General features: G+C 41.3%; 1 protein-coding gene across 8 annotated transcripts in view; it reads right to left on the reverse strand.

Moving 5' to 3' along the window:
- Positions 1 to 1,903: 1,903 nt before the first annotated feature.
- NUMB (NUMB endocytic adaptor protein) overlaps positions 1,904 to 26,128 on the reverse strand; it is a 130,362-nt gene continuing 106,137 nt past the window's right edge. For 6 of the 8 annotated variants that reach the window (XM_050957132.1, XM_050957136.1, XM_050957131.1 and 3 more), the window contains 7 exons: positions 16,997 to 17,071; positions 16,257 to 16,397; positions 14,430 to 14,631; positions 11,390 to 11,692; positions 8,557 to 8,706; positions 7,490 to 7,633; positions 1,904 to 3,836 (listed from right to left, as the gene is read on the reverse strand). In XM_050957132.1, the coding sequence (XP_050813089.1) occupies positions 3,136 to 3,836; positions 7,490 to 7,633; positions 8,557 to 8,706; positions 11,390 to 11,692; positions 14,430 to 14,631; positions 16,257 to 16,397; positions 16,997 to 17,071 (1,716 nt within the window). In that variant the 3' untranslated portion in view covers positions 1,904 to 3,135. The remainder of the gene's footprint in view (positions 3,837 to 7,489; positions 7,634 to 8,556; positions 8,707 to 11,389; positions 11,693 to 14,429; positions 14,632 to 16,256; positions 16,398 to 16,996; positions 17,072 to 26,128) is intronic. The other 2 variants (XM_050957139.1, XM_050957138.1) reach the window with 1 other exon arrangement.

The raw sequence follows: 26,128 nt of genomic DNA on the forward strand, positions 1-26,128 counted from the left end.
ATTGCAATGCCCTGAAGCAAACATATAAAGAAAAGTGAATGAAACACAGTTATAGTGATGGAACTTGATCCGAAACTGAGCGATCACCACATTTCCCACAGGCTGAGTTGAGGAGGATTTACCAGTGTAACAATTTCTACAGTATAGTGTTTAAAACACATTAGCAAGAGTCAACCGTTGGTTAAGTTATATGATTTTGTAGCACTTATGTAAGTGGTCAGCTCCTGCAGCACAGGATTGGTGATAAGATCCACTTGAAGTAAAGGCCTTTTTGCTGGTGAAAGCAGCTGATGTCACTGCATCTAGTTTTGATGAAGTGGAGTCAGCTACATGAAGTTGATCATACTCTCTCTTCACTGTGTAAAGATGGATGGTGGTCAGTTTCAGTATAGCTACTTGGAAGCAGCTGTCCAGATTTGATTTTTCAAATACAGTTTTATACTCTGGCTATTTTCAAATGGATTCCTAAATACACCCGTTACTTCACACAGTTTTAAAAAGACATATAACTACCTTACAAAATGAATGAAGATGTCCTTTCCCCTACCCATTTTATTCTCTATTTGAGAAGTATGAGATTTTGCTGAAGCTTTAATTGTATAGTAACCAAATCAGCAGGCTGTTTAATTTTTTGGGCTGTCTCTAGAAATTATGAAGTAAAATATGTTCACTGTTCAGGGAAGAATGTTAGTGCACTGTAGGAAGATCATATTCTGCTTGGACTGACATCAAAGGGTAGGTGTAGCTGTATCAGCCAAATCTGAATGTTGTATTCTCCTTGATTGTGGATATCTACAAGAGGAGTGAAAAGTTACATGCATGACAGTATTTGTATTTGATGCTGCAGAAAAAGCTGGGTCACTGTTTGAGGAATGGGAATGCTCATGGTATTAGACAACGCAAAGACCAGAGTTAATGTTGCACGTCCAGTCTTAAACTCAGCATTGCCTGACTTGAGAGCTTAGCCATGCAACTTTAAAATAACACGATAAACAGACTTAGCAAGTGCTACTTTTTTTTTGTTTCGTGTTAAGAGAAAAGCCAAGTATTGAGGAACATGGCCTAGAGCTAGGGTGGGTCTTACCCCAGGGTCACATCAGGTTGTAGCAGTCACAGAAAGTACCAATTTATTTCAGTGGAAAAATGAAAGCACAAGTTCCCTTTACCTAGCGTTAGTGTTTGAGACAATCTCTCATCATTCAAGATACATATTATTGGATTCAACAGAATGATGGACTTTTTAGAAAGGGAAATAAGAGCCACTGTTGTATTTTGCTTTCCCTGTGCAGAGAGGCTATGCACATTCACCAGCTCCCTTACTGCATCACCACTCACCTTAATAGCATAGGTAGCAGCTTACATATTTGTGGAATATAAAGAACCTCAGAAAAAAATGGAGACTAGTAAGAGCAGCAATTGATTGCTTTCTCCAAGGGCTGCCAGGATCTTCATGTCTTTACATTGGGAAAGAGAAGAAAAGGTGGTTTTTCTCTTAACGACACATCAAGACTAATAGCTTTGGACATAACTGCCATGGAACAGAAGGGTGTCATCACCGCTGAGTCCACAGCATGGAAGCAAATAAGCACCTAAGACATTTACTCTGACATGTCAATCAGTGATGCAAATCAAGGATCTCACCAGGCAGTGAAAAATACTATCAGTCTGATTTTCAAAATACTCAAAACTTCACATTTAAAAGTCAGGTCCAAGAGGTCTAGGTAACCACTTTTAATAGTATGTAGTAAATATGAGAAAAGCAATTTAGCTGTTGAAAGAATCAATATTTTGTTTGGCTTCCAAGCCTATCAGGCAAGTAAGGGTATGAACTGAGTGCATAGGCTACAAAGAAAGTGTGCAGAGGGAGAAAGGGTATGAAAACAAGGAAAACTTTGCAAAATGCAACCTTTCTACCACCAACATTTATTTCTGTTAAAGCAGATTATAAATCATCATCAGTACAAATATATAACTTACTTTTGCTTGTAAGGCCAAAGTTTAAAAGTAAAGTTAAAACGAGATGGATTTCACAAGTCACCAGAGGCAGAACTTGGAACAGCTGCAGCCCTAATCACAAGGTTTCACAAACAAACAAAAGTTGAAAAAAAAAAACACAAAATGGGTTCCTGGGTAGCCCCAGATTGTAGATATGGTTACAGTAAATCACAGTAGTGTTAAAATTGATAGAATTAAGACAAGGAAACTGCAGCAATACATGAAAGAAAATATACATATTATATAATATTTAGTTTGATTCCATTAAAAAAAGACAATAGAATTTCCCCATGGTTTTCAAACCATGGCAATACTGTTCTTTAATTATTATTTTTTATTTAAAACTACTATATAGTGACTTTATTGGTCATGACTCATGATTGTTGTTGCAATATGCCACTTACAAATGAACTGATACAAGAACAAGCTAGGGACCCATCTCCTCCCTCCCCCCATATTACTTACAATAAGAATCAGTGATAAATCAATCTTATGTACAATTTCTTACATCCCACCCCTTTTCACCTTTGGCAAGATTACTTACAACTCATACAGCTTTTAATAGCCAGAACTATTTAAAATATTCTAAATGCATAAAAATAAAGATTTTGGCTTTATTTTATTCTTTATATATATAATATTTGCTCTGTTCCATTTTGAGTAAGTTCAACTTTTTCCACAAACAGCTTTTGCTGGGAAGTTGACAACTCCACCCTCTCCTAGTACATCCGACAACTCCTTTCCCCATCTTAGAAAACTTTGCTTCCTCTTTCCTCGAGGGGAACGTTCACAATTTACAGAAAAGTAGAAAAATCCTAAAGACAAAGTTGGTTCATTTGATTTTCATCATACAAGATCTCTTGATGTTCGAGCAAATGGGCTTCAGGGCCCAAACCCCACCTCTGATCTGTTACATTTCCTCTGCCATTTAGCTTTCCAAGGGGCGAGGGAGTGCAGAAAGGGGTGTTTCCATGATTCCTTTTTAATAACTGCATAACGGGTTCCTCAACGGTTTCTCCTCCCCATGACTGCTTCCTCTTCATTTGTAGGGATCTTTTGGGTTTATCAAAATGTACTGATTAGAAATAGTCCTCTGTTCCCTCCATCCTAGCACACAACACACCCAAGCCACAGGACTGTTTAAAGTTCAATCTCAAACGTCTTCTGTAAATCACTTGAGAAGGGGTTAGTTGGAGATGGGTTAGTGCGCTGCTTCGACTTGCTTTCTAGTGCTGCCCACTGTGCTTCAAATGGATCTACCTGGTGGGCAGATGCAGGAGGCTGTAACTGCTTGTCCTCAGTGGCCCATTTGCCACTGTCAACTCCATTGAAAGCTGCGGAGCCATTGTGCTGAGCAGGAGATTTGAAGAAGGGGCTGGCAGTAGCATTACTGGTTTCATACTGGGGGAATGTCGGCTGTTTGACAAGACTAGGTGACTGATGGGGATGGGATGCTGGAGTGTGACTTGCCGTTCCAAAAACATTGGCTACCATCTGAGAAGGAGTGATTCCAACCACAGGCACACTGGGAGCAGAAAAGGTCATTCCATTTGCTACAGTATACGGCTGAGCAGGCATAAATGCTGGCTGCATTGGCGGTACCACACCAACTGGCACTGGCTGAGGTGCAACAAAGGTGTTCACTGGAAAAGGTGTTGCTGGCTTGGAAGCTGCAAGGGGAGGCTGTGCTAGCGGCTGTGGGGCCGCTGGTGGTGGCTGCTGGGCTCTGACAGTCTTTGATACCTCTTCCAACCAGCGGTCTGCCTCTGAGGGAGTGCGTCTGTGAGTCATCTGGAAGAGACTTGGTGAAGCCGCACCTGAGGAGGTGCTCCATTCAGTACCTGGAAAGGAAAACATGGTGAAGCCATTAAAACATCAGTTTGCCAGCTACATTCATCTCCTTATCAGAGCTAGTCAAAGGGTTCCAAAGATGTGTACTCAAAAGCAGCCCCAGGCTCTCAACCCCCACAGCTTGTGCGGATGCTGCAATCTTTGCAAGCACATTTTCGTACCAACATGCGTGGCCAGTTGGCTCTACTATGTTCAACTCAAGTGGAAACTGACCTCTTCAGGAACTGGAAAGTAGGCCCTGGGCAAACAAAGGCTTGGGGGTGGTGGGAGTGGGGAGGAGAAGAATTCTCTTCTTCCAGAAGAGATTTTATCTAATAAATTTGCCACTAGCACTCCCATCTCCTCCATTCAGGAGGGGACACTGGCAGCACCAAAGCAGCCTTTTACAGTAGAGCTCTGATGTTGGTTATCTAACACAGGGGAGAGAAGGAAGGTGAGAGGCAAGCAGGAAAATGTAGCACTACCTTCCCTTACTACTTGCTCCTACTTTGGTATAGGAAATGGCAATTTAAGACTTTGCCATGTTCAAAAGCTATTCGGCTCTGAAGAGGAGTCAGGCCTGGTGGACTCTCAGACCTTGTCTACACTACAAAGTTTTGTCAGCAAAGGTTATGCTGCTTTAATTAAAAGCTCTGTTGCATGTCCACACTAATTCCTTGGTTTGGCTGAGTGCATCCACACTAGCAGCTCTTGCATTGACACAGAGAGAAGTGCACTGTGGGCAGCTATCTCACTGTGCAACTGGCCACAGGGTGTGTTGGGAAGGATTTGCAATGCCTCACAGGGCAGGTACAGCATCACATGATGCAGGTTTCTCCATCTCATCATTCCAGAGGCATCCTTCTAGATTGCCAGCCACTTTTCAACTGAAGTGTGTGCGTGGGGAAGGGGGAGGAGGGGAGAGGAGAATGGCTGACAGACCTATCCTGAGGCAGGGGAAAGGGGACACCCCCCCCGCATTTGCCCCTGACTCCGCTCAGCACAGCACTCTCTTCTGAAGTAGTCCATTCTACCTATGGTTCTATGATTCCCACTGAGTTCTCCTACAGCCTCCTCGGCTGCCAGGAGTGGCATCTAGCTCTGTGAGCTCTCTGTGCTGAGGAATGTCAAAGCAGCACAGTGGTCCCTCCCTCCCTCCCCACCCCCAGCAGCAGTCTGCCTGCACCTGTGCTCCTAGTGTAGGACAGAACAGGAGCATCCCAATGATTTGCTCTTTGTTCCCTAAACGGAGCAACATGCTCAGTTGTCAGATACTTCCCCTTTGAAATAAGGGGTGGGGAGGAGGGCACATGCCTGCAGGGCAACAGAGTTCAAAACAGTGAGCAACGTGGTCATGGCAGGTATTGTAGGATACTGATGCAAGCCAGTTATGTCGACAAAAAAAAACAACAGCGTCTACACTGATGCTTTGTCACTAACTTTGCCACAAAAAGCCCTGTGCCTCTTGTCAAGGTGGTTTTGTTTTGTCAGCAAAACAGCAGCGTTTTGCTGCCAAAAATAGCTCTGCAGTGTGTACGCCTCCCCTGTTTTGTCAGCAAAAGCTGCCTTTTGCTGACAAAACTTTGTAGTGTAGACAAGGCCTTAGAATTCAAGCTGTAGCTGCTACGGTGGTAGCAACAGTATTTTTTTTTTTTTTTTTTTTTACTTAAATTAGCAGGATCACAAAATTTCTTTCCTATTCTTTATCTTGTCCCTCATTTTCCAAAACTACTTAAGTGATTGTGAATAGTGCTAGATTGGAAGCCTTGGGGACTAAAGTCCTATTCATCAACAGAACATGTAGATAATGGGCAACTATATGAGTTCTCTTGACTGCTTATGAGCCCTGGGCTGGGAGGAACCATTCCAGTTAGAAAAAGATGGTAAGTCTGTCGCATAGCCAATTCAAGCCTTGGTCTTTCTATTTACAATCCACAAGGGTGCGGATAACCTGCCTACTAGAAATCCTGGCCACTCAGACCAACCACCAATTGCACACAGGGCCAAGGTTTTTAGATGTCAATAAAACCTTAGCATTATAAACTGAGGCCAGATTGGAATCTGGGACCTAGCAACAAAATGCTCTGTCCCCCAGTGACTAAGACTGAACTTGTAACAAATTGCATTATTTAGGGGAGGGGAATATTCTTGCCCTGATGGATTTCAGGATTTTTACAGGAGGCTGGATCTGATGGGACTAGGAACACTTTAGAGGCCTCCTAAGGTACTCATTTTCCATTACCTAAATGTGGGATTGCACATGTATTTTTAAAATAGTAGACAAGATACACACACTTTGTATTGCAAATATACACTCAAACCTTTGGGATGTGTATTTAACAATTTGCAACATTCAATAAAATAGTTAAACTGTACTTACTATGACACCCTTGTTTGTTCTTCCTTCATCTCCACTCTTCCTTTACTTTTTTCTCACATAATTCAGTCTGTTAACCTCTGTCTAATTTTTCTGAAATGTTCAGTTCTCAAGATTTCAGTTTATTTTCCCTGGCAGTTCAACTTTTAACTCATTTCTCAACACAGTTTAGATTCCATGTCATTTCTCCCTCCTCCTATGTTCTTTCTTTCTTCCCTTCTCAAGCTCCCCTCAACCCCTTCTTCCTCTCCCCATGCCAACTTTCCAACCATGAAGGAAAGGGGAACCAGAAAGGCAAGGAGGCAGTACTATAGTTCAAATGCTGCTTAGTGTTTTGCTGAAATAAAAGAGAATCTCTGTGAACAATGAACTATTAACTGTCTAATCCCTAAAATCAGGCAGAGACAGAGCTCTCTGACTTTGGCCAAAATAAGTGGAGACACGGTATCCACAGATCAAGAGTCTACTGCTGTCATTACATGTGAGCTCCGCTGCTGTGTAGGGCCTGGATTCAAGGATCAGTGGTTATTGCTGGATGGGATGCTAAACAGTTGAAAACATTTGAGTGGCAAAATTAAACCCTTGGCTGCCTGGGAAGCTATCAGAGCAGGAGTTTAGGGCCTGTCTGCTAGGAAAGTTCTACAGGTAAAACAACCCTCCAATCCCATGTAGACATTTACTCTGATATAAAGATGGCTTTTTCATTTAGCTTAAACCCATTCCCAAGCAATGTAAGCTGTATCAAAAAGTCACTGGAACAGGAGTGCCCACATGTGGGGTAGTTATACTGGTATATCTATATTAGTTTAAATTCACACCACAGCTTATACCAAAAAACCTTTCCCATGTACACAAGGCCATGGCTAACTCAAGGGCCAGATCAACTGCTCAGGAGCAGCTTTAGTTTCCAAAAGGGTCAGATCATGAGCACTAAACACTGTACAGCACCAGATAAAAACTCCCCTTATTAATGCCAATAAAAAGGGTATTTTAGGTACAGAAACAAATGCAGAGTTTTCTTTGCTCTAGATTTCCATGACTTGCCTTTCTGGCAACTTAAGAAAATCATCAGGTGCTAAGACAAAACTCACAGTACAACCTATAATCCCATAGCCATCCAGTTCATTGCTTCCCTCTACCACCTGGGAAAAAACCTTCTATTTCCAGCTATTGTCACTGTCCCTTCCACTCCTTCAATGAGACAAATCTGTAGGCGTCCCAAGGGTTCAATCATACTTCTGACCCTAAGTTCTCAAAAGAACTCAGAGGACCTATACCCAATCTTACCAGAGAATGTGGCTGCAGCTCCAGTATTAGCAGCAGGAGCATGAGCCCAAGGATTGGTTTCACGAACTGGCATAGCTGCGGGTGCTACAGCAGCTTGGGATGGTTTAACAGCAAGCACACAGAAGGCAGAGGCAGTGCCATTAACTAAAATGGGAGCAGACAACATCATTGCAGTTAATTCATGCAAGGCGTGCAGGTGATTGGAGGAAAGGGCCTTGTCATTCCTGCCAAACATACACCACTTTTACAAATACACATGACAAAAGCTTGTGTAAATTAGCTCAGCGTGGAATAGTGACTAATTTCCAGCCCATTCAAACTTTATAAAGCCAGTTATTTTAATTGTACCAAATCAACTGTTAGCTACAAAGTTGGACTGTGGATTTTCTAAAATCCTATCAGTAAATAAGAAACTAGTTTTATTAATAAAGCTGTTTCAAACTGGCTGAAATAAAAGCAAGTATGCAGAGAGAATCAGAATGAAAGTCAACAGAATACTCAAATGCAACTGATTTTGTTTTCTCTGTGCTTTAAAAAAAATGAAGTTCTCCCATAATAATACTTGATTCCATTCACATGATTTCATATATAATAAAAATCAGTAACACAATTATTTAACTCCTATTCATCACACTTCATGTTAAAATTTCTCCATGTTTTAGAACAAATTGATGATTTGGTGTCTTATGCATGCTTCATTTGTGATTTCCAGTTTGAGGGGCCCTCTGCATCAGACTTGCATACACTGGCACCACATTTAAAACCACTCTGCAATTCAGTAGCCAGAATAGTAAGGTAGCCATTGTCTCTCTCTCCCTCCAACCCCTGGACATAATACAATTTGGTGATGGTGTATGAATTTTTTTTGGAGATTAAAAACAAAACAGAGGAAACAGCTATATGCACATGAGATGAATAAAGCAAAATGTGTCTTCGAAGAGCAGATGATATAATGGTTGTGCAAGAAGAAATCTAAGACATTACAGTGATGGCATGCTACTGGAAAGCAACATTACATATATACAAGCATCATCCAGCATGTCCATGCAAGCTTAAAAGTTACAAACCTTGAAAGGCAGGAGACTGTGGTGCAACTACTGTGACTGGTTTTGTCATAGGAGCAGAGGAGAAGGGATCCTCTGACGGTGTGCTGAAAGCATTAGTAATCTGGGAGCACAGGGAGCTAATGCTGTCCACTTCCCCTTCCATCTCAGGGACTGAAAATTAAACACAGATCATTACTCATGGAAAGTTAAGGGATACAGGAAAGATGAACTAAATATTAAAGCAGTTAAACATGTGCCCAAGTTCCTTATCTCAAGATATTCCTTCTGTTGACTTAGATAGCCTTATATGTAGATTGGGTTTACCACCCTCTCAATCCATGGTGAAGACTGGGCAGTAGAAATACAAAGCCATATCCAGCATATTTGGGGAGTTTTATCCTTGAGAGAAAGTGGAGTATTTGTAGGGTGACCAGACAGCAAATGTGAAAAATCGGGACAGGATGGAGGGTAATAGGAGCCTATGTAAGAAAAAGACCCAAAAATCAGGACTGTCCCTATAAAATCGGGCCATCTGGTCACCCTAAGTATTTGGTTTCCAGTTTTGAAGTGAGTTTCTCACAGCCTCTCTCCTGGTTGATAGGACAGGCCATCCGTTTTTAACATGTAATTGTATCAGGTTTTGTTTCCAGGAAGTTCTGAAAACAAGTTCTTACACAGCCTTGTTACAGACATAAGACAGTTGTACATTATATTGTCTTATGCAACATATCAATGGCTCACAAGGCATCTGATTCAAGATGTAAAATGGATGTTACAATTTAAATGATATGCTTCAAACTGCAGGACAGCAGCTCACAGGGGCTAATAAGATGTAGCAGTAGGTGTAGTTGTCATTCAGGAAATGATCAAATACTTTGCCCTCTAAAAAGGTATTTTGTGGGACGGGCTTTTCTGAAAGTGAAGTTGTAAGGAACACCACTGACAATTCCTTACTTATATGGGGTTACAGCTGTGACAGTTAAAAGCCAGGAAACACAAAGTGAGGTTGACACTTTCTCAAACTGCCGAGGCATTGCAGCTCATGTAGTATAATTCAATATCATCATTTGTTATGGGCCCATTTGATGTACAATGGGAACTCACTTCGATTGTGCCACATCCTTACTACTCCGTCAGCTTAAATTTGTGCATATTTCTTTAATAAAACCATGACAGTTAAGCTTTTATATGTCTATCCCGTAACTAGACTTGATCTCATTCCCCCTGTGTCAGTACGTGTGTGGAAACAGTGAGAGGTACTTTTGGCAAATGGTGCTGAAATGTCAGATTTTCCAGATATTCCAACTTGTATTGCTCTCCAAAAATGCCTCTGGATATCAGCCCCACACCATTCAGCAGTACATGGAAGCAAAACAACAGGAGCGCAGAGATTACAAGTGACATGAAAAATTCATGAAGACTGGGCAAAAGTGAATGGAGTGTACACCACTGAAATGGGACATGCTTACTCAAGATAGTACGTTATCAGGACACCTCCCACAGAACCCATTTAACTGGATACTGAATGGAAAGGACAAATGCAAAAATGGGACAGCAATAGAATAAATTCTTAACATGAATGTATTTAGCTAGTACTAAGCTGTTCATTACCAGATGTTAAACAGATGTGAAACTAGTTGGCAACTTCTGCTTTAACATCAGAGCTTAAAGATGAAAAGATTAAGAATGAATGAAGACATGTAAATACTGCCTGTTATTTTTGCCGTTATTCAGTATTATTTTTCATAACTTTAAGGTTTCAGATTTTTAAAATGGGGCTATAAGAATATAAGCCATGCAGCAAGATATCCTACTTACTGGGATTCTTGTGTGTGTATATATATATTCTATTAATATGTTGCATAATCGTCACTACTTACATTTGTATTGGGATGATTTAGTGTGAAAGCTTCGAAGTTTTCTAGACACGGCACCACACACTACTGAAATACAGCTACTTTGCACCACTTAATACTAAACAAAGTTGTTTTAGTTGGGGGAGGCAAAAGCAGCTCATGTAACTGTTCTGAAGAATTTAGGGAGGCAGAATTTGACAGGGACCTCTAGGATAACACTTGTGAAAAAGGTCACGGGATCTTTAATGATCACAAGTGGTCAAGACTTTAGTGTTTTACATCTGAAAAGCCATTATGAGTACAGAGCCCCCTACCACCACACTCAGCTTTGGTTTAATGACAGAGGGAAGAGTGCCATTTACTAATTCACCAACAGCTCTTCCTGAGCTTTTCTTGGAAGTCTCAAACACCAAGAACAAGTCAGTTTACCTTGTGCTGATGATTTACATATGAAACCCTAATCTCTTTCCTGTCAACATAGTTCTTCTGAGGTGTGACACTTTTGTTAGCAGCAGGCCATCTGAAGTGAAGTGGAAAGAAGGAGCTGGTACATTCAATAGCACTCAGCAAGTTAACTGCCTGGTTAAAACCAGGAGGTAAGAGGCACGCAGGGAAAGGAAGCTTTTGCCTTCTGCACTTGCAAAGGACAATGTTACGATATAGGGGTTCTCAACTTTTTTCTTTCTGAGGCTCCCCCCCCACCAACATGCTATAAAAACTCCACAGGCCACCTGTGTCACAACCACTGTTTTTGTGCATATAAAAGCCAGGGCTGATGTTAAGGGGTAGCAAGCAGGGCAACTGCCTGGGGCCCCATGCTGCAGGGCCCCCCTGCGAAGCGACAACGCTAAGGCTTCAGCTTCAGCCCCATGCAGCTTTCTGCCCTGAGCCTCAGCGAGACTAATGCTGGCCTTGCTTGGCGGACCACCTGAAACCTGCTTGTGGCCCCTGGACCCCTGGTTGAGAACCACTGTGGTAGAACACACTCTTGCTTTTACCTGAGTTCTTCATGGGGAAGTCGGTCTTCCTTTGCACTGTTGAAGGCAGCTCATTTATTCGCAACGACAGCTGGCGTTTAAAGGGGGACATCTTTTGGCTAAGGGCAGGGAAACCTCGGAAAGAGCCTTGCCTAGCAAGTTGCTCTATAGGGGCATGCCTTCGTGGGATAGCATGGGGATGGTTCATCTCTTTATCTAGAGAGGCAGTGAGGTCAGCAGTGGGAGAGGCTGGGGAGCCAGGAGATGGGGTAGTATTACTGGGTGTAGCACTGGGAGCTGCTGTTGTTTTCACTTCTGTTTCAGCTGTGAAAAGAAACAGGACATAAGTTTAGGAAAGCGAAGCACTGTTAAACACTTTTCCTGGGTCAGAAGTATTGGTGTTTTCAGAGGATAAACTTGCTGTAATTATAGTTAAAACTGTCTTTGTTGATCAAAGTGTTAATATTACAACAGAAAAAGCAGCTCTCTACAGCTTTGTTTCACCATTGGCAACTGTTTGCAAACACTTGTATCTAACATTAACTAAGACTATGCAGGTGCTGTGTAAAATGTATATTCCTTTTTAGGTGGTGGTATGTCAAGTGTTCCTAAACCAATAGCAATTCAGTTTTACTTGTGGCTCAAAAAAACCCCAACCAAACACAAAACCTTGTGAGATTAAAAATACAGTCCCATACTTATTTTGTAAATTCGTGCAAAATTGTGAGGTGAACAGCATAGGGACAGAATTGTTAGTGTTACTTCTACACAATTAAATCACTAAAAAGTTTACATGTCCCAGAAAGTAAGCTCTGGTTTATCTCAGAACACAATGAAGAGGCAGATTCTTCAGTTGTATTTACCTTTCCAGACAGAGCAGCTGCCAGTCACTAGTTATATTTACACCAAAAGCTGCTCAAAGAAAGAACTAAAAATTAAGCATCTTTGCTATGTCACTTGAAACCTACTTCCTGGTGATGCAGTGGACCAAGTTTAGTTTTGGACATGTAGAGGTTTAAGCCCAGATTAGGTCACGAGTGAATGCACTTACAAACTAATGTCCACATATCAGATTGATAATACTCTATCACTACAATAACAATTCCTGCCTAGGAGGCACCTCTTACTAGAATACTAGATGTGCTACAACTCATAATGGATGGGATATGGTATAAAAATGCACCTCTCTAGCTGTGGAATAAGTCATTCATGTTTAGGAGAATTAATCACTATTTAAGTAGAGAAACCAATGTGCACAGAACCCTCCCAACTGTAGAATGCTGCTGCTTTCCAAGCATCTCTAAGGCCTGGTCCACACTACGCTGTTAAACCGATTTTAACAGTGTTAAATCGATTTAACGCTGCACCCGTCCACACTACACTGCTCTTTATATCGATTTAAAGGGCTCTTTAAATCGATTTCTGTACTCCTACAAAACGAGAGGAGTAACGCTAAAATCGATATTACTATATCGATTTAGGGTTAGTGTGGACGCAAATCGACATTATTGGCCTCATTCTTTTACAGTAGTTACCCACAGTGCATCGCTCCAGAAATCGACGCTAGCTTCGGACCACGGACGCACACCACCGAATTAATGTGCCTAGTGTGGATGCGCACAATCGATTTTATAATATCTGTTTTATAAAATCGGTTTAAGCTAATTCGAATTTATCCTGTAGTGTAGACGTACCCTTAAAGTCAATTTTTTTTCAAGAGACATCAACAGAACAAATAGAGATCTGAAAGGCAAACACCACTCTGGAGAATCAATATAAGGCTCAGTAGGATAGATAGCTATAAAACTATTAGAATAAACGCTTAAAGGTTGAGTATATCCAACAGTTTTATTAAAAAGGGAAGCAGGCTTTTGGAAAGAAAATAAATAGGTATTAAAAGAAAACTTACTGGGCTGTCCTGCCCCCATCAATTCCTATTAGCCACAACTACTCAGGATGCTGCTCACTCAACTGAAAAAACTTTAAGTCTTCATTGAGAAAGATTTCACACCTTAGAGACGGTATTTTCTATGATTCATTCCCTGGAGTGACATTGACTTCTGAGTTAAAGCTTCATTTAGTAAGTTTTAAAATTAATGTATTGGGAATAATGAATGGCTGATGAAGACTACAAGATATATCAAGATTAAGGTTTAGCAAGATCAGAGTTGAAGTATGAAACTTGTTATGGGACTTTTTATTAGAGATAATCTACTGAATTGTCAAATAGCCGATGGAGAATACTATTTTGTAATATTACTAGGCTACTACAAAATACATAAGGCCCCAACTCATTTAATAGTTTATTTATTTGACAAAAAAATTGGGGTCTGAAGATGGAGCCACCTTTACAGAAACCCTAAAACATTCGAGAACCTTTAACACCCTTACTTCAGATCCCTCATTCTGACTGTGCAACCCTGTATAACCCCATTATCACTTATTCATCAGACTAATGAAGAAAAAGCAACAAATACAACTGACTCAAAGGATACCTTTACATCTCCAATATTTTCTCTTTGGGTATAAAGCCATCAGTTTTCCAGTAAACTGGACAGTGTCATCAACATCAGAAAGATATATATATTTTTGGTGTAAAGCCAGAGTTTAAAACTCTTATAAAATCCAGCCATTTTTGATTTTATCCTTACTGATTTTTTTTTAAAAGCTTTTTAAAAGTTCCTGGACCATTTTTATTGTAAATCCCTTTATCCTGGGACCTACCATCTTCCCTCTACAAGACACCTTTTAACCTACCTTCTAAAAAACAAACACAAAGTAGCAGCTTTTTCTAGTTGCATTCACACATGGATCAGTGCCTTCTGATTTTCTAGGGGCATTTAGGGAAGTGAAGGTAGTTGGGATCATATTTCATATCTTTACGCTGACATTAAATGTTCAGTGAATGACAAGTGTGCTACACCATGTGATTGGCTTTGTTTTGCCCAGAACTGTAGGATTTTGTGAGGAAGTAAATCCTTTATTCTCTGCATAGACTGTGAGTCAGACTTGTACAGATTGTCCATGGTAAGCAAAAATCACACAACTTGCAGTCCTTTACCTTTAGCATCCTGTATCTGTCTCATTATTTCCTCTCTTTCTGCTTGTTCAGTAGCTGTAGTGACTCTGAATGATCCCTCTCTTGTGAATGTGGTTCTGCTGGCATCAAAGGTGGCAGTCACTCCACACTCCTTCTCTCGTTTCTGCTTTCGCTCCAGGCATGCTGCAAACGCACAGCCCACAGCATGACTCAACCGTTCCCCCTGTACAAGAAGACATTGCATCATATAGGAACTGGCACAGACATGTGTTTCATGTATTACTCAGTGATTAGATTCTTCTTGGGGAAGGCACCTTATTAAGGAGCCTCAGATAACTGCTAGGCCTAGTCATACTGCATGGGTTTAAATTAACCCTTTATGTACAAAGACTCACTTCTGTTACTACAGGAACATTGCTGGAAAAGCCCAGTGTAAGAAATTTCCAGATATGCTGTTTAGTTCAACTGCTACTAAGATACTAGTGGAACAATTTGCCTTTGGGTTCAACTGTGCTCAGAGGAACTCTGTAAAGCCATTTTTTGGAGTAGCAAGCACTCAAGGTTGCCACTGTTACAGAGGTAGAAATTTTTCAGAGGGCTCTGACTCACAAATCTTGAGTACTTGTTCCTGTAATGACCCTGATTGCAGGCCTAAACTACTACTTAGAGGCAGACTTTCTGAAAAATGGCTGTCCGTAATATTCTCAAGATTAAGATTTACAATGGTTCCATAATGACCCCAGCTTTAATAAACAAAGAACAAGGCTACTGTGATACAAAAGGGAGCTTCCCCACATCTTATCCCCCCATTTAGAAAATGAGAGGCCAGGAAGGGAGGTTCATCACAACAGCAGTTAAATGCGAAGAATCTTCATGACTCAGTCTAGTTTGACCTTGGCTGGCCTGGGTGTAGGCACACAAAGTGATTTTATTATTGTATAAAAAGCCTTCAAGCCTTCTAAAAAGATAACTCCAATATTACTGCTGATGTCTGGAATTCAAAAAGAACGTACTGTCCTATAAGTACTGACAGAAGTAACCAGCTTCCCAGTCTCCTTTTAATATTTAAAAGCTAAAAGGTGATACAATTTATGCAGTTTAATTTTAATTCTGAGGATTAGAATGTCTTTGTCTTTTATGTGTGTTTGCACACAAGAGGCCTCAAAATCAGGGCTGCCCAGAGGATTCAGGGGGCCTGGGACAAAGCTGCAGCACTTGTACTCACCTGGTGGTGGTCCAGGTCTTTGGTGGCATTCCGGGAGAGTGGGCCCTTCAGTCGCTCCATGTCTTGGGCAGCACTGAACGGCCCCCCACCGCCAAATGCTGCCAAAGACCTGGACCGCCGCCGGGCCAGGGCTTGCGGGGCTCCTGCGGGGCCCGGGGCAAATTGCCCCACTTGCCCCCTCCCCCCAGGTGGCCCTGCTCAAAACACTCACCAGGTCTATATTTAATTACCCTCTATAGATTTTTTACCTCAGAGACTGTCATTTCTATTTCAGTTTTCAGCTGTACACATTTTCAGATACAAGTATCTTCTGTCTTTATTTTTAAATGTGTAGTTCTGTTCTGACTGCCTTCCATTTATACACCGTGCTGGGTACCATCTCTCTCCATAAGATGACTAGGCTACCACAAATCAGGGAGCAAACAATTCAAACAAAGAATTAGAGTTGCAGCCATTCAAATAGTTATACAGTACTTTGGTTTAGGGTAAAAAACCTTTGGAGCATATTCTCTAGGTAAATTTAAATTTTATTACATATAGATTTCCAATATCTGCAGGGTGCAGCTCTTCCTGCTTCTAGCCACAGCAGAAGCTAAATGCATACACTATCACACTCAACTTACTGTGTCCTTTACAGCCATGAAGCAGTGACATATCCAGCGCCGGGTAGTGCCATCTCGGCAGATATAAGAGAATGCCCTGTCAAAATTTCGGTCCGGAGCACAGAAAGAAACCTTCTCTATTGTCTGATCAACTATAAGATCCTAAAGGAAACCCCCCCCCGCAAAAAAACCAAGAGTGTAAAGAGGTGCTTACTTAAAAAAAACCAAGTCATTTTCAACATTACCTACCTAAATCTCAGACAGATGAGTCTCCTTACTGTATGTTTTATTTAACTCCCTTGCTGCATTTTTGGAAGCTTGCTCATAAGATATAATGATCTGGAACTTCAGATGCACTGTAATCTGGACTGATCAATATAAATTTCTTTACGCATTAATCTCTCATGTATCTCTATTAGTACATAAAGGGCATCAGGGTCAGGAGAACTCTGCATGTACTATGTGGACAGAAATGATTAGGCAAATGTGCTTTCCTGGCAGATAAAACAAAAACAGGATTCCAGGCTCACATTAATTGCAATGTTTAGTCAGATGAGCACAGGACACACTGCAGAATAAGACAATAAAAATAAGCATTTCAAATGGTTCACTGAAAATTTCAGTTTATTTTCACTAAGTAATGAATAATTAAACTGGTCATGTGCATGTAGGCCTCTCTTTTAGAGACCTGTACTTGTCCAAAAAAGAACAGGCTACCAAAGATTAGAGGCATTTTGATACAATGTAAAATCAAGTCTCACCTTAGTTTTCTCATCTACAACTCTGAGTCCATCTGCCGAAACCCAAAGGACTGCCTTGACTGCCTTCCTTCCAGTCTTTCAAAGGAAGAAAAGAGAAAAACACAGTATTACAGCGATGTTATCAGACTGTACACCCACTTCCGCTTTCCGAGAACCACAATAGTAAGTGCAGATGAAGTCCAACTTCAGCAGAGATGCCCAAAGCCAGATACTCAAATCAAACTGCAAAACATTCAGAGAACCAAGCCAAAGCCAGTCTTTCAGAAACACAATGCAAATGGGGAGAGACAGGGAAAGGGAAAGGAATAGAACAGGTGAAGTTAAAGACAGGTTAATACATTCATTTATAGGCAAAGAATTCAAGATTGAATTGTTCACCCATTTTAAAAGGTCAACCAAGAAAATTAAAAGTCAGATAACACTAATGCATAAGGAGTTACACCACAGGTAGCTTCTATGGCACAAGTTTAAACAATGTAAGAACTCTTACCTGGTCTTTCCACCACCCTAGCCCTCTTCCCCAATAATTGTGTGGCAGAATCACGGCATCACCTTAAATCATAGTATTAGAATCACCTGCAAAACGTTATTAGTGCTATGCACCTTTAATGCATAATATCTGCACTGAGCATTAACACTAAATGTTTTTCATCTATTAGCTATGCACTAAACGTGCAGTGAGACAAGGCAAGTAGGATATACCTTTATTAAAATGTTTAATATGTCTACAGAGCAATGTGTTACAAGATGAAAAGGTTAATATTTGTTATGGAGCACTTTGGCAAGCATCTAAAATTTGACTGTGGGAGCTTCTACCTGCTGTGAGTGGAGAACAACAAACATGTGAAGCTGAGAGGAAGAACTTGAAAAGCTAAAAGTGCCATTTATTTTTTGGATAGTAAATTTTCATTTAAGAGAAAATTGCAAAATAGTGCATAACACCCATCATCAGATAAAACAATTTTTGAAGAATGACATCTCACATTAGAGATGGAGCAGTTTTTTAGTTTAGTTAAAAATACCATTTTGCTGGTTGTTATTCAGAAGTGCAGCTAGAAAAAAAATTCTTTTCCAAAGTATTGCATTTTCCTACTCATGACTGTTTAAAAAAAAAAATCTATACTTCAGGTTTTCATGCCTGCCTACCTATTCTTTTCACATCTAGGCCCGATAAACAATTTCCCTTCTCCCTGGTTTGTTTTATACACTAGGCTTCCATCACACCACAACGGTCCATACTGTAAACAGCCGTCTCAGTGAGATCTTTGGGTATCACCCCTCAGGCTACAGTGTGGATGAATGAGTGATCGCTGGTGGCTTTCCTGTGTAAGAACTGCGGTTTTTAAAATGGTTCCTCTGTGGCTACATCACTCATTTCCATGAGTTACTTAACCTAATACACAAAGGACTGGAGCACTGCTGAAGTCCACGATTCATCCCAATTTAAAGCCAATGAATGTTCCATTTATGCAATACTGATTTTAGAATTACAGTGTAGGGATAGGATATTTTATTGTGTGCTGGAGTGGTAAGCCTTCACTGGTATCACAGTGGTTACGTTATCAGAGGAAAGATGAAGGGGTGGGAGAGAGGACTTTGCAGTTGGTTGCAACTGACTGTCCCTGATTTCTGAATCAGTGAGATACAAGGGAAGACCAGCACATTAAGATAAACACTGATAATGGTACCTGGAACTGAACTGTAAGGAAGATTCATTTAAAGGAGGACTTTAGGGAAGAAAGCTATGGAAAGGGGCACAGTTTTAGAATGTAGGTTATCAACCAGGGTGAACAAACAGGAAATACTGCAATATATAAATAAAGTGATTTCTAAAATTCTTTGTTTTAGAAGGCAGTAAATATGGGATAGCCACATTCTTTGGGCCTGTGCTCCCAGCTCTCAATCAACAACTTCCATAACTTCAAAATTCTTCACAAATCTAGATGTGCCTCCTTTGACTTGTTTTAGAACAGGTACCAGTTTCTTTTAAACCATCCATCATGTTAATCAAGATCTTTGTTTCAGCAAATATAAAAATCAGGAAAAAACAAGGTCTGTGACGAAGCTGGGTGGGAAGAATAAGGAAAACATAACTTTCTCCAAACAGTAAATACAACCTCATTCCAGGAGAGTAAAGCTTCCAGGAAGGGTCTTTTCAAGAACTACTAAAGAGGGAAAACTTGTTACAACTGTTTTTAGAAAACAAACTCAGCCATGTGCTTCTAGAAGCAAGCATTAATCCCAAGCAAAATATATCCTCATCCTTTCCTCACATGTCACCAAATCCCAATTTAATGAAGCCATGAAACTCTACCACAGATTTCTCATAATGAAGAAACTGGAAGATGAGAATATGTATGCCACTTCTTGCACAGTGCAAACCCAAGCTTGCCAGCATAGGACTGTCACCTCCTAAATCAAGGACTGAAACTTTCCTACCAGAGCCCACCTTTAAGGCTTGCTTCAAAAACAAATTCACAGAATTCTTACTATAGTCCTTGCAGTTTGTATTCCAAATGTAGAGAGACAGCCTGCAGTCTCATAGTACAAGATGTTTGTTTTGCTATTTTTTATACTAAGTTTAAAATTCTTATAGAGGTCCTTGCACTCTTATTCTATCACCTGGTCAAGAATTAGGTAAATAACGAAGCCCAATTATTAAGACTTCTGCAAGGAACTCCCATTTTCACTGGAGATTCTTGATAGTTTCTAAATTAAATGGGAAAGTTTTGGTTATCCTTTTTGCACAGTCCCAGATCCTCTAAAATTCAGCAAGTGACATTTTCCTTTTCTGTCCCCTTAGACATGTGGAATTTCTACAGCTCTTCCATCTGCTGAATCCTTAGCCTACCCTTCCCAGCTTGGTTCAAGATACTAAACTGTGTGAAGGGAATGCTGGCAGCCTGACAAGGCACAAAGCGCAAAGAACAACTCCCATAATCAGTGGAGCAAAGTGAGAGGATTGTGCCAATGGTCAGAATGGAGGCATGAGTATCTGTGCATATGGCACTTACTGTGGTAGCAATATTTGGGGCTGCCAAGACATACAATGCATGAAGTATTGACTCCACCATGACAGAAGATATTCCATTCACCAGGCTATATAGATTAAGTTGTGCCAGAGACCCCAGTGTATTACATAAAGTATAATCAACAGCGTGAGTGAGCAAAAGCCAAAAGTTATAGGTGCTGAAAGTATCAGACATGCAAATGAACAAGCTGGACCAAAATAGTCTCAACCTATGTTATTAGGGAACTCCATCTTGATTTCCACCAAGGATACATGCAGAGACTACAGCAGCCCCTCAACTCCATACAGGTAGCTTTTGGATTACTGTATATCAATGCTGTTAAAGTGCAGGCTTCATAGCCATGCTAAATCAGATCTGCTCTAATTCAGTCTGGAATCAGCCGGAACATCTTACTTCTGAACATACTCTTATGACGAGTTTCTAATCTGTGCCAGTGTGACAGCCACCATTTTGATCAATATTGGAGGACTGAACCAGGTACCTCCAGAGCTAAAAGCATGAGTCTACAAGACGAGAGCTATAAGAGATTTGCATTCTCTGTGGACCAGGCACAGAGGGGATGCATGACACACACTGATCAGTCGGTTACATTAATGCCTAAAAATGGACATCAGTAAGTAGAAGAAAGCAGCAGACTGAAGTTCAAGTTCTTTCCTAAAGAATAGTGTTTCTCATGACAGTTAAGATGTTAAAATTAAGAGGCAATGAGGAATTACTAAGTTACATGTCTATATGCAAGTTTTGTGACATTAAAAGCTTTAAAACAGCAAAGTAAAACAATCCTGACCACTATGCATCTAGCTGACTACTGAGACTCAGATACTGCAAAATAAAATATTTCATTTTTAAATACAAAGTTTCTAGCCAGTTAGATTAAGACAGATTTCTGAATGTCAGCCAGTTAGCACTGCCTTAAACTAAAATAGCAACTCAGGCTACATCCAACACTTGGAGCTGGTGGCGAGACACTCAGGGTAGCACTCATTGAGCTAGCACACGACAAATAGTAGTGTAGCTATGGCACCAGAGGCAGCAGCGAGCAGCAGCATGGGCTAGCCACTCTGAATACAAACCCATCTGGACCCCACAGATTTGTCCGTAGTGTGGCTAGCCCATGCTTCTGCCCATCGCTGTCTGTGGTGCCGAGGGCACACTACTATTTTTAGCATGCTAGTTCAATGAAAGTTAGTGCATGTTTATGCGAACCAGGAATCACACTCCTGGCTCCAAGTGTAGACGTGGCTTAAGGGAATAGCAGTTAGACACATGCGGCTGTCCTGCGCCAGCTGCCTCGGGCTCACAGGGCTAGGGCTAAAGGGCTGTTTAACTGCAGTACAGATGTTTGGGCTTGGGCTGTCAGGATCCTTCCATCTCACCGGGTCCTAGAGCCCAACCTCCAGCCCAAGCCCAAACATCTACACAACAATTAAACAGCTCCTTCCTGAGCCAGTTGGATAGGTCAGCCGCAGGCTTTTAATTGCGATGCAGACACATACCTTAAGAGGTATGAGCTGTTTCCATTCATTTTGTTGCTGTGTCAACTCTGAAGTCTGAACCCTATACAAAAACACACAGATACATTTATAATTTCTATGTATATATACACAGAGACTTGAGAATGGCCACGCTGGGTCAGACCAAAGGTCCATCTAGCCTAGCATCCTGTATTCTGACAGTGGCCAATGCCAGGTGCCCCAGAGAGGATGAACAGAATAGGTAATCATCAAGAGATCCGTCCCATTGCCCTTTCCCAGCTTTTGGCAAACACAGGCATATGTCCCTGACATATGCATGCCTACATTTTACAGATAAATACATGTGCCAGTGGTACACATGTGCTGACCATCTCACCTGAGCTTACTCATCACAACTCCACCACAGACAAGTTTTATTTTAAAAAAATTGCACCCTTCCATCTATAAAGGCAGGACATACATTTATGTGTTGCACAGGGCTCAGAAAATGAAGCTTTAGGAACTTTTAAATGACCTTTAAATAGAATTTTCATACTTAATTTTATGATTTTAAGGTGTACTACCTTGGAACCTTTCAAAGTTAGCCACAAGTGATATCTCCCATAGAAGCACAAGCCTGGATGGTTGAAAGATAGATCTATTAATATGTCACTGGTCCAGGTCTGATTTCTTATCACATCAAGCAAGTGTTTTGCTCAGGTGTTTTTTTTTTTTTTGTTTTTTTTGTTTTTTTTTTTAAAACACTTGTGGTAGTTATAAGCTTCTAGAAGCTTTGGAACACCTGAATTAGTTTCAGTGGAAGCTGATCAGTAGGGAACGTATAGATGAAATAGCCAAAGGTGCATGTTAAACACAATTTATTACAGATATTCCTGGTAAAAGCTATACTTTATTATATGAAAGACAGATTTCCCCCCTAGATTTGCAAGACAACTTCAATGTCTTAATTTAGGCAATTAACATACCAATTTCTTAAATGATACCTCCACTAGTAGTTAGGATAACTGTTTTTAAATGCTGATTGAAAACTTAACGGACTGAAAGGGAACCAAATCTTTTTTTTTTTTGGAAATTGCAAAAAAACAAAGAGCAAGATGAGAAAAAAAATTGTAGCAAAATACTGCCTATCAGAAAAAGGAGTTGCTGAGTCTTATAAGTTCAAGTATTTAATACGCTCTCTTTCCTGAAAGTGTGTGCAAGATATTGCTCTTTAAGAGTTGCTGTGTGTAATTTATGTTCCTGTACCCAATCACATATCTACTTTTTAGCATGACACTGGATAGGAATGCCAATATATAGTAAAGACAAAGCCAACATCTCATTTAATGTGATAACTCTGGTTTCTCCCTTCGCCATTAGGTAAGAAACATCTTTAATTCTAAGCTGTAAACAGCACAAACTTCCAGTCAAAGTGTTGTAGCTGTTTTAGGCAGAGTCTTCTCTAAATGTTGCTTTTACAACAAAGCAATCTAATTAGATCTGTCCTATAAAACACATCTCCCAAATATGATACGTGGGCCTTGAGTCAAAGCCTCTCACTTCATTATTTGTACCCATCACAGCAGAATGTGCGTTTCCCAGCTTACAGGAATATGGATGGAGATGTAGCTGTTTCTCTATGTGGCATGTACTGTAAAGACTGTTACTTACCTCTACTGTAACTGTTCGAGACGTGATACAGAGGTACATTCTTTGTAGGGGTATGTATGTGCCCAGCAGCCAGAGAATCTCGCCTAGCAGTACCTCTATGGTTGTACTCATGGCTGTAGCTCCTCCCCCAGCTATATGATGGGGGAGGAGCCCCAGCCTCACTCAGTTCCTTCACACCAAAGGTCAAGTGCATAGACTGATGCGGAAGGGAGAGGGAGGATTGCGGAATACCCTTCTGCATCACATCTCAAAGAACAGTTATAATACAGGTAAGTAACTTTTTTCTTCTTTGAGGAGATGCAGCCAAGTATGCCATGTAGGTGAAACAAGCAGTACTCACAGGAGATGTGGCTTGGAGCCTATTTAAGCAAGGATTGCAGAACTGCGTTCCCAAGTTTGTCTGCTCTGCATGCTGCGGTAGTGGCATAATGGGTCAGAAACATATGTACAGCTGACCAAATGGCAGCCCTGCAGACATCCAATATTAAAACAGCATTTAAGAATGCCATCAACATAGCATGAGCTCTCCCAGAATGAAGTTGCACCTTTCGTGGGTGTGTTGACAGACCTATTTCATAAGCTGTTTTGATACAGGACGTTATCCACCTAGAAATCACCTGCGAAGAGACTGCTTGTCCTTTCATTCAGTCTGCACATAACACAGATATGGAGAATCATGAAGAGGTTTAGTCCTGTCCAGGTAAAAGGCTAGGCATTACCTGACATCCAGCATGTGAAGACAGTGCTCTGCCAGGGCTGAATGTGGCTGAGGAAAGAACATAGGTAAGCACACCACTAGGTTAAAATTAATTGAAAAACCACTTTAGATAAAATCTTAGTGTCTGGCCACAAGGTCACTTTGTCTTTGGAGAGCTGCGTGTAAGGAGGCTCTGCCATCAAGGCCTACAACTCTCACACGCTCCTTGCACATGTTACTGCTACCAGAAATGCAATATTTTGGCACAAGGAGAGAAAAAAAGATGCTAGAGGCTTAAATGGCGGTCCCATCAGAGCCACTAAGACTGTACCAAGGGTCCACAAAGGACTCTCTCTCTCACTGGTGGGTGGAGATGAGATACTCCTTTCAAGAACCTTGTTACCATAATATTCAAAAATACCAACTGCCCCTGGAAACACCAAAATCGCTGCCAGATGTGCCTCAACTGGGCTTCTGAGACCACTCATGATTCAGAGAAAACATTTGCTAAGACAATCTGCAAATCACTTGACCTGGGGGTAAAGAATCAATCGGCCACCAGAGTAATGTTCTTTCTGATGCAAAACCGCCAGAGCAAGATCACCTCCTGACACAGAACACTATGTGCCCCTTGACTGTTTGCATAATACCGACAATACCACCACGATGTGAGTATGTGAACCACTGAGCCCTTGGTGTGACCTTGGAAAGTGTGACAGTCATTGAAGCTGGAGGATGTTGATATGCAGTGAAGCTTCCTATTCTGACCACAGGCCCTGAATTTTCAGTGACCCCAGATGTGCTCTCCAGCTTCTTAAGGAACTGTCATTGACAATAATCCTAGTCGGTGGGGGCCAAGCAAGAAGAACGCCCTGGCATATATTGCCCTGAACCTCCAACACCATAAGGCATCCCGGATCAGTAGAGGAAGTTGGACAAGTCTGTCCAAGGGATGATGGGTCGGATGATCGACTGACTTCAGCTGCATTTGGTGGGGGCAAAGATGCAATCTGGCAAAATGGATCATTTGTGTGTATAGTCATGTGATCCAGCAGCCTCAGGCATACTCAAGCTGTGGTAGAGGGTTGAGCTCCAGACAAAGGCAACGAATCATCTGAAAACATCTCGGACTACTAGAATCTATTAGGGCCCCAAGGAACTAGATTTTTTTAATGGTGATCATTGCTGACTTCCTGTTTAGGGTGAGGCCCAAGCAATTGAGTAAGTGTACTGAGATGTACACGTAAGAGAGGACCTCTTCCCTGGACTTGCCTCTCAGCAACCAATCGTCCAGATATGGAAGATATGAATTTCTTTTTTCCTGAGTATATAATCACCACAACCATACACTGAGTAAAGATCAGTGAGTTTGGTGTATTGATAGTGCTAGTTCGACACAACAAACCATAGGAATTTCCTGTGGCTTGGGAAAATCGCTACGTGGAAATAAGTATCTCGATGGTCCAGGGCAGCAAGCCAGTCATTGTGATTTAATATGAGGATAGTTTTTAGGGTGAGCGTCCATGAACCTGATATATTTGTTAAGATTGCAGGTCTCACCCCTCCCTTGGACTTGGGAACCAGAAAGTACCAGGAATAAAACCCACAATCCTCTTGCTGCAGAGGAACCTATGCCACAGCTCCCAAATCTAGCAGAGACTGAACCTACTTGAGGAGCAGTGTCTCACAAGAGAGGTCCTTGAAAAGGGATGGGAAGGAGGGAAGGGAAAAAGGATGGAAAGGAACTAGATGGCATAAGCAATATCAGATTGAGTTAGGACCCAGCTGTCCATGGAAATCAAGTTCCAAGCATCGTAAAAATGAGTCATCCTGTCCTCAAATGTAAAAATCATGACTGGATCACCGCCCTGGATACGCAAGACAAAATTGGTGCTTAGTAGATGCCAGAAGATGGGGACAGGGAAAAGTCAGACGGAAACCAGAACCAAAAGGCATTTGCCTCCAGGACATATGACCCTTTCCAGGGTAGTCCTGCTGCCTTGTGGAAAAAGACTGCCCAGTGAAGTGCAGTGAATGGTGCTGCTGCTGACTGCCATAATAGCGCCTCCGCACCACCAGAGTAAACCAGGAGTCATAGCAGGTCACAAGCTAAATATGAGTGAATAGTGTAACACCATTGCAAAAAAAGCAAACATCATTCTGCGATGTATTAGCAGGAGTGTTGTAAGCAAGCCACCAGAAGCAGTTCTTCCACTCTGCTCCGTGTTGATTAAGCCTCAGCTGGAGTAGTGTGTCCAGTTCCATTTCAGGAAAGATG

This window comes from Gopherus flavomarginatus, chromosome 5 (genome assembly GCF_025201925.1).
Source record: "Gopherus flavomarginatus isolate rGopFla2 chromosome 5, rGopFla2.mat.asm, whole genome shotgun sequence".
NCBI lineage: Eukaryota > Metazoa > Chordata > Testudines > Testudinidae > Gopherus > Gopherus flavomarginatus.